The sequence below is a fragment of the Propithecus coquereli genome, unplaced genomic scaffold (assembly GCF_000956105.1).
Source record: "Propithecus coquereli isolate 6110/MARCELLA unplaced genomic scaffold, Pcoq_1.0 Scaffold1152, whole genome shotgun sequence".
In the NCBI taxonomy this organism is placed as follows: Eukaryota; Metazoa; Chordata; class Mammalia; order Primates; family Indriidae; genus Propithecus; species Propithecus coquereli.
In genome coordinates this window covers 369267-381454 of record NW_012135548.1, presented here as the reverse complement: position 1 = coordinate 381454, position 12188 = coordinate 369267, and the positions used below count along the sequence as shown (strand labels likewise).

The window sequence follows — 12188 nt, the reverse complement described above, 5'->3', positions numbered from 1 at the left end:
CGCCAGAGGGACACGCTGAGGCAGGAGGCACAGGGTCCCCTGTGGAGCCAGCAGGCAAAGGGTGCGGTAGAGGTGGGTTCTGCCCCCATGTAGCCCACAAAGGACCACAAGACTGGGCCTCCAGGCCACCCTCACCTGCAGGCTTGCTGGCGTCACCATCCCCCCAGTCCCAGGCTGCACAGGGGCTGACTTGGGCCTGTCCTGCCCTCCCTCCATCTCCCCAGCTGTTCCAGGTGGGGGGTGGTATGGAAGGGACGGGCCAGCCCCGGCCCTCTCTCCAGGGAGAGGTTCCCTGAGGTCTTTCCCTACTTTGTAGGGCTGCTACTGGGGGTACCACCCCAGCCCCTGGGCAGGAAGCTCAGAGAACCCCAGGGACCTTCCTTTACCGGAAGGGTCTAAGCATCTTCTCTCTGCAAAACCCAAGCTCACCACCCTGGTGCATAGCAGAGGCCTGGGGTCGTGTGGTTTTAGAGGAGGGTCTCTGCGGACCAAGAGGAGCATGTCCTTGTGCACATGGGCCCTGCCTGTTGCCACCTGCCTATGTGCGGTCAGCAGCCACGGTCCAGCTCGGAGTGCACAGCCACAGGGCCTGCCGGGGCAAGGACAGAGGGGCCCATTCCTCTGGGCCCCTCCCGAGCGCTCCAGGCCTCCCTGGCCTGGGCTCCTCAGTGGTGCAGGGAGGAGGACTGTGGGGTTAGCAATCTGAGCCCTGAACTTTTGTGGGTCCCAAACCACATAGCCACTCCCTCTGGGGTCCCTGCCCCTGCTAATGAGGGTGGGGGGGTCCAAGGCCAGCTGGGTGGGTGTGCCCCTGCCGAGGCCCAGTGGGCAGGTCAGGGCACAGAAGGACAGGGGAGGAATCGGGTCCGGGCCCCCAGAAAGTACCTGGAGCCCTTGGGAAGAGGGAGGTTGAGGAAGACCCCTGGTGGGGAGGTCCCACCCAATGACCAGGGTCCTGGCAGAGGAGGCCCCAGAAGGGGCAGACCTCTCTTCTTCTCCCCCAACACCAGGCAGGGGGTCTTGGTAGAGGAGAGGCTGGCCCTGCCCACCCAGAAGACCCAACCAGGCCTTGGCCTGGCCTTGACTTCGGGAATCGCCATGAAGGGCCGAGGGTGGGAGACAGCTGGGTGGTCTTTTCTGGGAGGATGAGCAGAAGCGACCGGCTTGGGTGGGACTGCTTGAACGTCCTTCCTAACCAATGCTTCTCGGGCACAAATCCAGCTTCCACGTGGTCTGGCGAAGCAGTGGGTGGTGTCTGGCAGCGACGTGGGAGATCATTTCCCGATGACATCACGGCGAGTGTTTTCTCTTTGATGCAAACCACACTCTTCACTTGGCTTCAGAACAGCTTAAGCGAGCGAACAAAGACTAGGAGGGAGACGGGGACTGTCTGAGCAGGCGGGCGGGGCGTCTTAGGATCTGTAGTCCTTTTTGCTGTAGGGTTTATTGCCCAAAATACTATCGATCTCGTGGATAATGGAAGACGACAGTTTTGGAAGGACCTGTGTGCAAGGACAAAACGAATCAGAACTCTCCACCAAGGTCGCCTGGCTGGTGGGGGGGGTGGGGTGACGTCACTCCAGACCTGCTGCTGGCCGGGACCGTCCCCACCCGTCACATCTGGCTCCATCCAAAGCAGACGGAGGCCATGCTGCTTTGCCTTCCCAAATCTGGCCCCACTGAGCAGGTAGAGAGGAGGCGTCTTTGAAAGCTTTGTTGGACCAAGCCTCTCCTCAGCTCCAAATTGTGCCCGGCTCCCATCCCACTCGGAGGAAACATGCCCGTCCCTGCCCTTCGGGATCTGCCCCTGCCCGGGCCTTGGCAGTAGCTGCTGCTGCCGGAGCCTCCCCCACCTGGCGTGTGCACAGCTCACTCCACAGCTCCCCGAGCCTTTGCTCAAACGCCACGTTCTCAACAAGCCCAGCTGACAGCTCCCCTTAAACCTGGGTCCCTGGCGCCACCTCCTCCTGCCCCCAGCTCCCTTTCTCATCTCCCCATCTCTGGCGTTTTTCCTCTAGAGCTTGTCACCTTCCAATGCCTGCTTCAATTTCCTTCCTCCCAGCATCCAGTGTACACCTGTCCCTGCTGGAAAGCGAGCTCTCCAGGAGCAGGGCCCCCTGATGGTTCGTGGGTGTGTCCTGGCCGTCTAGACGGTGCCTGGCACGCAGGACGAAGGCCCGGCTGGGTGGGAGCTCTGCGCAGCCCGCATGCTCACCTGAATCGCTCCCACGTTCTCCATGAGCTGGTCGGCGTTGGAGGCGCCCAGAAGCACGGAGCTGACGCCCTCGTTCCGCAGGCACCAGGCTGGGGCAGCAAGACCCGAGGTGAGGGCGGCGCCCTCCGCAAGGCCCTGTATGCCCCCCACTGGGCTGGAGACACCCAGCCTCTGGGTTCAGGGGGCCTGAGACGCTCAGCAGTGCTGGGGGGCTTTGCCCAAGGAGTGGCTGGAGTGGGTGCTGGGGGAGCCCTGGCCCACTGCCCTGGGTGTAGAGGTGGCCCGGGGGCTCAGGCCCCCATCCTCTCCCCATGAAGGTGGGGACCCCATTACCCATGGCTGGCTGATGGGGGGTGGCCAAGGCCCTCAGGGACCCCCATCATCTCCCCAAGGACATTGTCCCAACCCTGCCCCCAGAGCCCTGTTGCCCGTGGCCAGCAGGGATACTGTTCAGGGCTCCCTCACCTTTCTCCCCAGGGACGCTGGCCCCATGGTGACCCCGGCCCCATTCCCCATGGCCAGCCCAGGCCTTCGGGGACCCTGCCACCTCCCCGGCACACGAGCCCTCACCTATGGCCAGTTGGGGCAGGGTGCAGCCCAGGCGCTCGGCGATGGCCTGCAGCTCCTTCAGCTTCGCCTGCTGGCGCCGGCCCTCCTCGCTCAGGATCTTGTCCTTCAGCCACTGGTAGCCCTGGGTGGGGCAAAGCACAGCTCCAGGTGAGGGCAGGTCACCTGGACCCCGCGTGCAGGTGGCTGACAATCTGTGTTCCTTTCAGATCCTTCTCCCAACAGCGGCCCTGGTCTGGAAGCCAGGGCGGCAGCCTGCCCCAGGCCAGCCGTGCAGGGTGGGCAGGAGAACGGCCCTGTCCACTCTCAAGTGCAGTCCGCGGGTGCTGACCCGCCGCTGAGCCAGGTAGAGGCGGTGAGCGCTGCCCTTCCCTTCTCCCAGGGAGCCTGGCGGCCGGGGAGACTGGCTGCTGCCTGTGGCCCAGAGGAACCCTCCCCTGGCCCTAGAGGGGTGCTGCCGCCCCTGGCCACACCCCAGGACTGCGGTGCCTCCTGGAGGGCGCCCTGCCCTGCCCTTGCTGTGCGCCGGGAGGAGGGGTGGGCCAGGCCATGCTGCCCGGGATCCCAGGACCAGGTCCAGGGCTGGGTCTGTCCTGCTGGGCAGGCCTTTCTCTGCCTGCTCCGTGTCCCCAAGCCCTGCAGTCTGGGACCCTCCAGAGGTATGTGTGGGGGAGCGGTCACTTGTCCCAGGGTCACCGCTATGTAGCTCTGAAGCCCCCGAGGTCTCAGTGACAGCAGAGAGTGGGCAAGTATGTGGGATGGGGGTACCCCAAATGGCACCTGTGGACCCAGCCCACGATGTGCATACTGGGGTGGGGGCAGAGGTGGGGGTATAAGAAGGGGCCCCCTATCTGGGGTGCCAGGTCCCATGGAGTGGGCGGCCCCTCTGGGTGTGGGGTCAGGCCAGAAGGGGCTCCATGTTCTCATGCCACGGAACCCCAGGCGGAGGCGGCAAAGGCAGCTGTGGCCCAGGGAAGCCCCTGCCCAGCACCAAGCAGTCGGCCCAAAGGTCCCCCTGTCCCCCCAGATGCCTGTCCTCTGCCCATCCCCTCCCCCTCCCTGGCCACTCCCTCACCTTCAAGGAGGCTCTCGAGTAGGGTGGGATGCCGCTGTCATACTTCCCGGAAACGATGCCGCAGGCCAGAGGGGACCAGGTCATGGCGCCCACGCCTAGAGAGGAACACCCCACGGTCAAGGCCTGGGCCACGGGGGCGGGGCGGGGCGGGCAGGCGGCACCCACCTATCTTGTGGAACAGCTCGGGCAGCTGCACTTCCACCTTCTCGCGCTGGAACATGTGGTACTCGGCCTGCTCGCAGATGGGCGGGATCAGGTTGAACTGCCGGGCCACGGAGTAGGCCTCCTGCGGGGGAAAAGGGGCCCAGATGGCCCCTGCTGGTCAGTGGCCCTGGGGAGCTGCAGGGCAGCAGGTGACAGGACACAAAGGCACCTCTGGGACATGGCTGGCCTGGCCCCTGGGACCCTCCCACTCCCCTGCACACAGCTTTCCTGGGAGCCAGCAAGGCCCAGGTGAGCTGGGAACAGGGGGTGCGTGGTGGGACCCCAAGGCTGAGGGTCTGGGGAAGCGCAGTGCAGCAGTGAGGCTGGGGTCTGGCACTGACTGGCTGAGTGGCCTTGGCTATGTTACTTAACCTCTCTGTGCACAGTGTCCACATCTGGAAAACAGGACGACAGCAGCACTACCTCACGAGGCATCGAGAGGATTAAATGGGACTTAGTCCCCACGAAGCCCTCAGATCTAACAGCACCTGGAACACCGCGCGCACCCGGACGGTAATGGTGTCCTCGCTGCCGAGGGCTTCCCGAGCTCCGGGACCTCTGCTGAGAGCTTCCCCCCGGTTCTCTCAGAGAATCCTCAGAGCAGCCCCATGAGGGATCGTGCTGGCAGGCTTGTTCTACAGGAGGGAAACTGAGGCTCAGAGAGGTCAAGCCATCTGTCCGGGACCACGTGGTGCCGGGATCCACGCCAAGACCCTGGTCTGCGAGGCCTACAGTCACAACCGCCGCACTCCCGCATGCGGTCTCTGCTCAGGACCCCGTTATCTGTGCAGTCGGGGCCGCAGGCTCAGACTCTGCCAGGCCCTGGGGTCTCACGTGGCCGGGGCGAGCAGCCCACACCGGCGCATGCGCACACAGCGGCCCGTACCATGATCTCCATGGAGCTCCAGCGCGATGTGCCCCAGTACATGGCCATCCCCTGGTTGATGACGTGCGTCATGGCTCGTACGGTCTCTGTCACGAGAGAAGAAGCTGCAGGTGGGGGGCGTCCGAGGCACGGGGCCCAGCCTGGGGACTTGCTGCAAATACAGGCAGGACGCCGGGAGTGGGGAGAGGAGGCTGCAAGACGTCTTGCAAGCAGTGTACTTCCTGGCTCGGAACTTGGCGTGGGAGGGGTTTTCCGGGATGGAAGGGAAAAGCGAGCCGCAATCCAAGAAGGTGGTCTTGAAAACACTCTCCCCAGCTAGTTACAGGCCTTGCAGAATCCTTGAAAAATGGGTTATGGGTGGACTGTGATGAAGGCAAGTTGACATCAAAGACTGTGACTCTGACTCTGGAACTGGGGGGAAGAACCGGGGACCCCGACACTCAGGAAGGACCAGGTGAGTGGATTAAGGCTGCAGTTAAACTGGCAGAGGCAACAGGAAGGAAACGTGTTTTGCCTGTTTTCAGGTCTCCTGCTTCGGGCCGTTCCACACCCTCACCGGACGTGGGAACCCGGTGGAGAGGGAGTGACGGCATCTGGAGGGGCGGAGGCGGGCTGCGGGCTGCGCTCCTCTCGTGCCCAGGAGGGCCGGCGCAGGCACGGACAGCCTTGTGTGGACCATGGCCTGCGTTCTCAAACCAGTCCCCCTTCCCTGGCACGGGACGGTCCCAGGGTGACAGGGGGACTGGCTGCTCTTCCTCTAAGGGGCCAAGGCCCAGGGCAGACAGCTGTGAGGAACAGCCTGGACCCTGGACAGCTGAGACTCACAATGCCCCAAGAACTAAATCACTGACACCCCATGACATCTTTTAAATAACAGAAACCCTTGCACCAATTACATGACAGATTCTTCCGAGTATTCAACAAAGTCTCTGAGACATAACAATCTGCCAGCTATAGCCCCTCCCTCCGCTGTTTCAGCCTCATGGGAGTGATGGGGTTTTAAAAACAGAACTTGGCCTCAGATTCTCAAATTTCAAATGCCTCTCAGCTTTGCGGGGTGAGGGACAGTCCCACCAGAATCTCACGGTCGATACAGTGCTTGCAAGTTCAACTGCCACGGCAGTGTTGGCAGTAAAGTGGAGGAGCAAGTGTTTCTAAAAACAGTGCAGTAACATTGACCCTTGAAAATCCCCATCTCTCCCCAAGCGCCCTGCCCCTCATTTGTCACTGAGATGGGAAGCTGAGGTCCCTGAAGATGGCTGGGGGTGGGAGGGATGGGAAGGAACTTGGAGAATGCTGGGTTTGTTTTGAAATTTCCAGTGCAGAATGGCAGCAAGGCCACAGGCCCCTTCTCCGCGCCGAGTGGCAGTGCTGGCTTCCCGCCCACCTGTTTTGGGGTGTCAGTTCTGATCCTTCGCAGGTCCCTGAGTGCCCCGTTGGCTGAGGTCCAGCCTGAGTGGGACCCAAGGCATCCTGAGGGCTGGAGCTAAGGGCAGCGGGGCTTCCTGGTGGTGGCCTGAGCAGGCTCTCCCAGGACGCTGGAAAGGCCACCTCGGCTTCCACGCCTGCAACCAGCCCTGGCCTCTGTGGCTCCCGGGAATCCTCCCTGCCCCCATGCATGGGTGGAGATCTGGGAGGGAGTCTGAACCTCTCTGGGGACACCTCCCTGGGCCGCCTGCTCCAACTGCCAGCACTGATATACCTTGAGGAGGAGGCCAGTGCCTGGCTGGGAAGGTCCGAGGAGCACCTATAGGGTCCCAGGGGAATCCCTGACCCCATCCTAATCCCGGGCCGGGCTCCTGACCCGGGCGGTGGTCCTCGTTCAGTTGTTTTAGAAACACTCTTGGGGCGCCTGTGGCCATGCAGCACACCTTCCCGGTGCTTCTCAGCCAAGGCACAGGTCCACATGCCAGAGAGAGGGAAGCAGAGGCCCCCAAGGCCACCCGCTCCCTCACCCTCCCCCCACCCCACAGCTCTCTGGGTCATGAAGATCCCAGCCGGGGAGACTGTGTGGTGTCCTGTGTGCCCCTTCCATGCAGTGATGGCGCCACGGCCGGCGGTTCGGGGTCAGCTTGAGCCTCTGGCTGTCTGCAGGGGGAGGGGCCCAGGCAAAGGGTCCCGGGCAGAGGCAGGCCGGATGTAGGGCCCCATGCAGGGGCGCGCTGCACCTCTGCCCAGGCCTGATGTTGGTGGCCCCAGACACAGGAACAGTTAGGGACAACTGTCCTTTGCCTCAATATTTAATGCTGCTGAACAGAAGCAGGAGGACCGAATCCTTCCAGCTGCTGCCAAAACCCATGGCATCTCCTGCTGCGTCACAAATAATACATGGGAGGGGTCGGGTGGCAGCACCAGCTGGCAGGCAGGAGCCCTTCCATCAGCGCTGTCCCAGGGAGACTGTGCTGGCCCTTGGGGTGGGGTCCTGGGGCCCTTAGCCAAGGGGAGGGCAGAGAGACCACGCACAGCCAGAGGCTGCCTCCAGTCTCAGAATCCTGCCAGCTCCTGCAGTTGTTCTTTTAGGGGGAAAATGACTTCATTTTGATGGAGAGGTCTGGCCACACAGAGGGGAAATGACCCACATGCTGTGGATGGTGGCCGTGCTGGCCGGGAGGAGGAGCTAAGACCTGCTGGGGGCTGAATGTTCTGGAGTCCCCGACAGGTGCGCTCCTGCAGAAACCTGGTCTCCCAACCCTTCCCAGGGCACCTTCATGGGTCAAGTTTCCAGGCGGGATCACAGCATCCTCCGACGCCAGCCGGCCACTGTGGGTCACAGCAATGCAAGCCCAGGGGTGGGGACCATGCACAGACGGAAAGGGATGAAATGACAGCATGGATCACGTGGGGACAAGGGGCTCCCGCACCACTGGGTTTTCCTTCCCTTGCAGGGTGTTCTCACAGGGAGCTCCCCGCCTTGTGCATTTTATGGAGAAGTTTGTCACGGGGCGAAAGAGTCGTGTAAGTTAAAACCACTGTCTCATAAAATGCAGCTGGGACGCAGAAGTCAGTAGCTGGGCTAAGGGTGCTGTGTACCTTCTATGATGAATGTCCTTGACTTGGAGGAACTAAATGGGTCCCCTGGTGACAAAAGAAAGATTTAAAGAGACCAGAGTTTACAGCTGTGGGACGCCGAGAGGTGTGGCGTGACAAGGCGTGGGAAGGAGGCGAGAGCCACTTTGCATGGAATATCTGTTAAGTTAGAAAGAAATATATATACACACGTGTGCGGTATATATAAAAACAAATGAAGAAAAAATAACTTAAACACAACTTAATTTTCCAAGTCCCTGGAGCAGCGAAGCGCGAACGAGCAATGCCCGTAGCGGGAGCGGGGTGTGCTGAGATCGCGGGAGTCCAAAGAATAAAAACGCCAAAGAAACCAAAACTGCCCTCGGAAGCACTGAACATTTTTCTCCTCTACGTAGAAATTTATCCCCTAGAGCGACAAAGACCCCTGAAACCTCTCAGTGGAACGTGACTGAAAAGACCGCGGCGGCGGCAGAGTCATCGCACGGCGCCCTCCTCTAGCTACAGCACATGCAGCCGGAGCGGACAGCCGGAGGGGACAGCAGGCTGCCGGGTGCCAAGCGTGGGAGGCGGCGCGGGCTGGCGGGTCAGGCGAGGGCCTGGAGCGAGGTGGGGTGCGGGGATGGCACGCAGAGGCCGAGCTCCCCCAGCACGGGGAAGGCCTGACTCCTTGTGTCCCTTGGGGCCTGGCCTCCTGTGATCACCCACCTGGGTGCCCAGCGGGGCCATGCCGGTGGCCACCGGAGCCTCAGGTTCAGACCCTTCATGGACCTGGCTCTGTCCTTCGAACCCGCCCAGGCCCCACCAGCCAGTGCTTCGCAGACCACCTACCTTCCATAGGTGTGTTGGGGTCCGGGCGGTTGGCAAAGACCACGTCCACATACTCCAACTGCAGCCGCTCCAGGGAAGCCTTCAGACCTGGGGAAGGACAGGGAGAGGCCGTCACTGCTGCCAACACATCTTCATAAACATTTCTGGGCCTTCCCTGTGCCCGGCTCGGGGGACAAGAGAAGGGAGGGAAGAAGCCCTGGCACCGGGGAGCTCCAGGATGGCTGGTGGCGCTTGTGAGCGTGCGGTCCCTCCCCTCAGGAGGACGTATGTGGGAACCACAGGCCAAATGTCCTGTGGCTGAGTGAAGGGGGATTCCCCCCAGGGAGCACAGCCTGCCTGGGGCCACCCTGTGGCCTCCTGGTGATCCGTGTAGCAAGCAGGAGAGCTACGTTATCACACGTGAAGGGAGGGCTATTCCTGTCGTCTGTCCCGTGAAAGGCCAATAGTGTCTAAAACGCACAAACGGCCACCTAGTACTTAGAACAGCCCAGGACAAATAGTCGACAGAGTGGGAGGTGGTCCCCTAATTGATTTTCAATAGACTGATGTTATTTTGAAGACAATACTCGTGACTAGGAAAGACATGAAGACGATAAAATGCAAGAAAAGCCGGGCGCGCAGCTGTCCCCCCGGGGTCCTCCCGGGTGTGGTGCCCGGGCTGTGTGCACGGCTTCTCCCGGCTTCTTCTGGATTCCTGGCAACCCCGCGGGGCGGTGCTCTTAGCTTACAGGTGCGGGTGCCGCGGCAGAGGCTTGGGGAAGGGATGCGCACTACTTGGGAGGCTGGATCGACACCCAGGCTGTCTGTGTCCAGCCACAGTGCCGCCCTCATTCCTTGCAAGGTCCCGCTGGTGGCCAGGGCTGGGCCCTCTGCTGTGTGACTGGTGGGGTGGCACAGAGCCCATCCTCACCTTCTATTATGTGCTTCCTGGAAAGGCCCCTCTCGGTCTCCGCTCTGAAAGACAGGTGACGGCCGGCGATATTGCAAGTGGTTTTGGGGAAAATGTTTATGACGCAACATTAGGCAGGAGAAGCAGGTCAGCAAACGCCGTGTGTGGTCTGAGGCCACTTTGGGGGAAAGCAACGGAGCCACAGGGCTGAGTCCCCCGGGCCAGACGGAGCCCGGACGCACTTGGGTGCCGCTGGGGGTGGCGGATGGGGGCTTTTGTTTTTCAACTTTACCCTTCGGCTTGGTTTGGACTTTTAAAATTAAAAAAAATTAATAATGAATTTTATTTATAATTCCTATGAGCCCATATTTGTCCAGCCCTGGAGAGAGTACGGAAGACACCTGGACACCTGCAGGGTGACCGGTGGCCCAGAGAATTTGGAGTGGTTTGGACAGTTCACACATTTTCTGTGTTTTCGAGACTTTTTTTGTTACCTTTGCAATCAGGGAAAAAAACCCCACATAAGTAAAAATAAAAATTAAACGAGGTTTGAGTAAAAGGCAAACTCAGCCAAGCTGCTTTTCTGGATTTGGTGTCCCTTAACAGGGACGGCACCAACGCTGCCTGGGGTGGAAGGAGAGGGTCAGAGCAGCGCACTGGGGACAGGGGACAGAGATGGCACTGGGCCCGGGTCCTGTCCGCCGGGCCTGTCCAGGACGGACCCTGGCGCACCCTCCCTTCTGAATGGCAACTGTCCTCCCCCCACTCCCAGGAGCCTCCTAAGTCAGGGGTTTCCAAAGAGCACGGGGCTGCTGGACCCCGGGCCGGATGCATGGCCTGTGGCTGCACCTACTTTCCTCCCCAGAAGATCTTGGTGGTGATGACGAGGCTGGACCGTCTGCGGAACAGAAGAGAAGGAGGGTGGTATTGGGCCCAGCCCCTTAACGGTCCTCCCTCATCCCCGATGTCCCCACCTCTCATGCAGGGGTCCTAAAAACCTTCCCACCCAGGAGCCCGGGGCATGAAGTGGGCAATTCTCCGTCGTCTGATGCGCACCCCATGCCAAGCCTGGGCCGGGAGGCAGCCCAGTGATGCAACCGAGGCAGCAGCCATGGAGGCGGGGCCGCGGGGCCGCGGGGCCAGAGCGCAAAGGGGAGACAAACTGGCCCAGGATTCGGGAGGGTCCAGGCTTAGGGGCTGGGAGGGCCTCGTGGCTTTGGTCAGGGTGGAGGGAGCAGCAAGAGCCAAGCCCAAGGGGGCCAGGCATGGGCCGGAGGGTGGACCGGGCTTTGGTGGGACCTAGCAGGGGCCGGGGATGCAAAGGGGCAGGGGTGCCAAGTCGGGGCAGTCCCCTGCAGGAGGGGACAGGTGTCTCAGAGGATCTGTGTGGGGGATGTGGGGGCTGGTGGTGAGCCCAGTAGCCCCGAGGAGGGTGGGGACCGCTGCCTGGGAGAGGAAGGGGGGAGGCTCCAGGTCTGCCACCCCTGTGCTCCACCACCTCCCGGGGCCAACCCCGAGGGACACATGCAGCTGAGGTCTATGCCGCAGAGCTGCTGCTTCCTGGGTGACTACGATGCGTCTGGCCCTGAGCTGGGCAGGTGATTTATAGACTCGGGGACACCAACCCTCAGGACAGCCCTCCTAGGAGGTCTGACACTTGTCCCCTTACAGACAAGGACAGTGAGCTCCGGAGGGGCTGAGACACTCGCTAAGGTCCTGTGAACAGGGCACACTCCACTCTCAGGCACCCTGGCTCCTCTGGCCCTAAATGCTCCAGCCACGGGGCAGAAGGACCTTGCACCCCGACCTCGCAGCAGCACCCCCTGCCGTACCCAGGGCATTCAGGGAGTTCTCACTTTCGGCTCTTTTTGGCCTGGGACTTTGCAGTGGGGCCCTGGCCCTCTGAATCCCTGGGGATGGGCTTGGACAAGGGTGGGAGGGGCAGAGGTGGGGTGGGGGCAGGCAACACGGGTAACACAGCCAGCCTCCCCATGGCTTTCTCAAGCAGTAGCCTCCTGCTCTCAGGGAACAGAATTTTCCTCTCCACGTCCCAGCAAGAACAAGCTTAGAACTTGCAGGCCGTAGCAAGACTGCACCCGGGGCTGCCGAGACCGAACCCGGGACCTCTGCTGGTCAGCAGCAAAGACCAGCCTCAAACAGAGCAGTTACCTCCAGCCCTTCTTCTTGATGACGTTCCCTAGAACCACTTCGGCCCTGCGAGAGAGAGACACGGAGTTTTGTCACAGCAGAACAGAAAAGTCAAACCCAGCCCCACCGTGACAGTCGGCCTCCTGGTCCCCTCTGTGAAAAGGCCACCGGGGCCAGAGAGCCAGGCTGTTCACGCCCGCTCTGGCTCGGCAGCTCCTTCCAGACGGGGCGAGGCCTGGGGCGGCCGAGGGGCTGGGGGTGGCCGCGGGTGCGCACGGAGAGAAGGAAGCAGCTGTCGTCCTGCGTGGCACGGCCAGCATCCCACCTCCCAGGGCAGCTGAAAATTCAC

General features: G+C 61.7%; 1 protein-coding gene across 5 annotated transcripts in view; it reads right to left on the bottom strand.

The window, feature by feature from the left end:
* Positions 1-722: 722 nt before the first annotated feature.
* LOC105821139 (voltage-gated potassium channel subunit beta-2) overlaps positions 723-12188 on the bottom strand; it is a 62786-nt gene continuing 51320 nt past the window's right edge. For 2 of the 5 annotated variants that reach the window (XM_012657805.1, XM_012657779.1), the window contains exons 5-14: positions 11861-11905; positions 10545-10589; positions 9713-9756; positions 8803-8889; positions 4948-5033; positions 4023-4143; positions 3858-3952; positions 2786-2906; positions 2216-2304; positions 1042-1502 (exon numbers count right to left, since the gene is read on the bottom strand). In XM_012657805.1, coding sequence (XP_012513259.1) covers positions 1413-1502; positions 2216-2304; positions 2786-2906; positions 3858-3952; positions 4023-4143; positions 4948-5033; positions 8803-8889; positions 9713-9756; positions 10545-10589; positions 11861-11905 — 823 coding nt within the window. In that variant the 3' untranslated portion in view covers positions 1042-1412. Of the gene's footprint in view, positions 1503-2215; positions 2305-2785; positions 2907-3857; positions 3953-4022; positions 4144-4947; positions 5034-7977; positions 8023-8802; positions 8890-9712; positions 9757-10544; positions 10590-11860; positions 11906-12188 lie in introns of all 5 variants that reach the window. The other 3 variants (XM_012657770.1, XM_012657788.1, XM_012657796.1) reach the window with 3 other exon arrangements.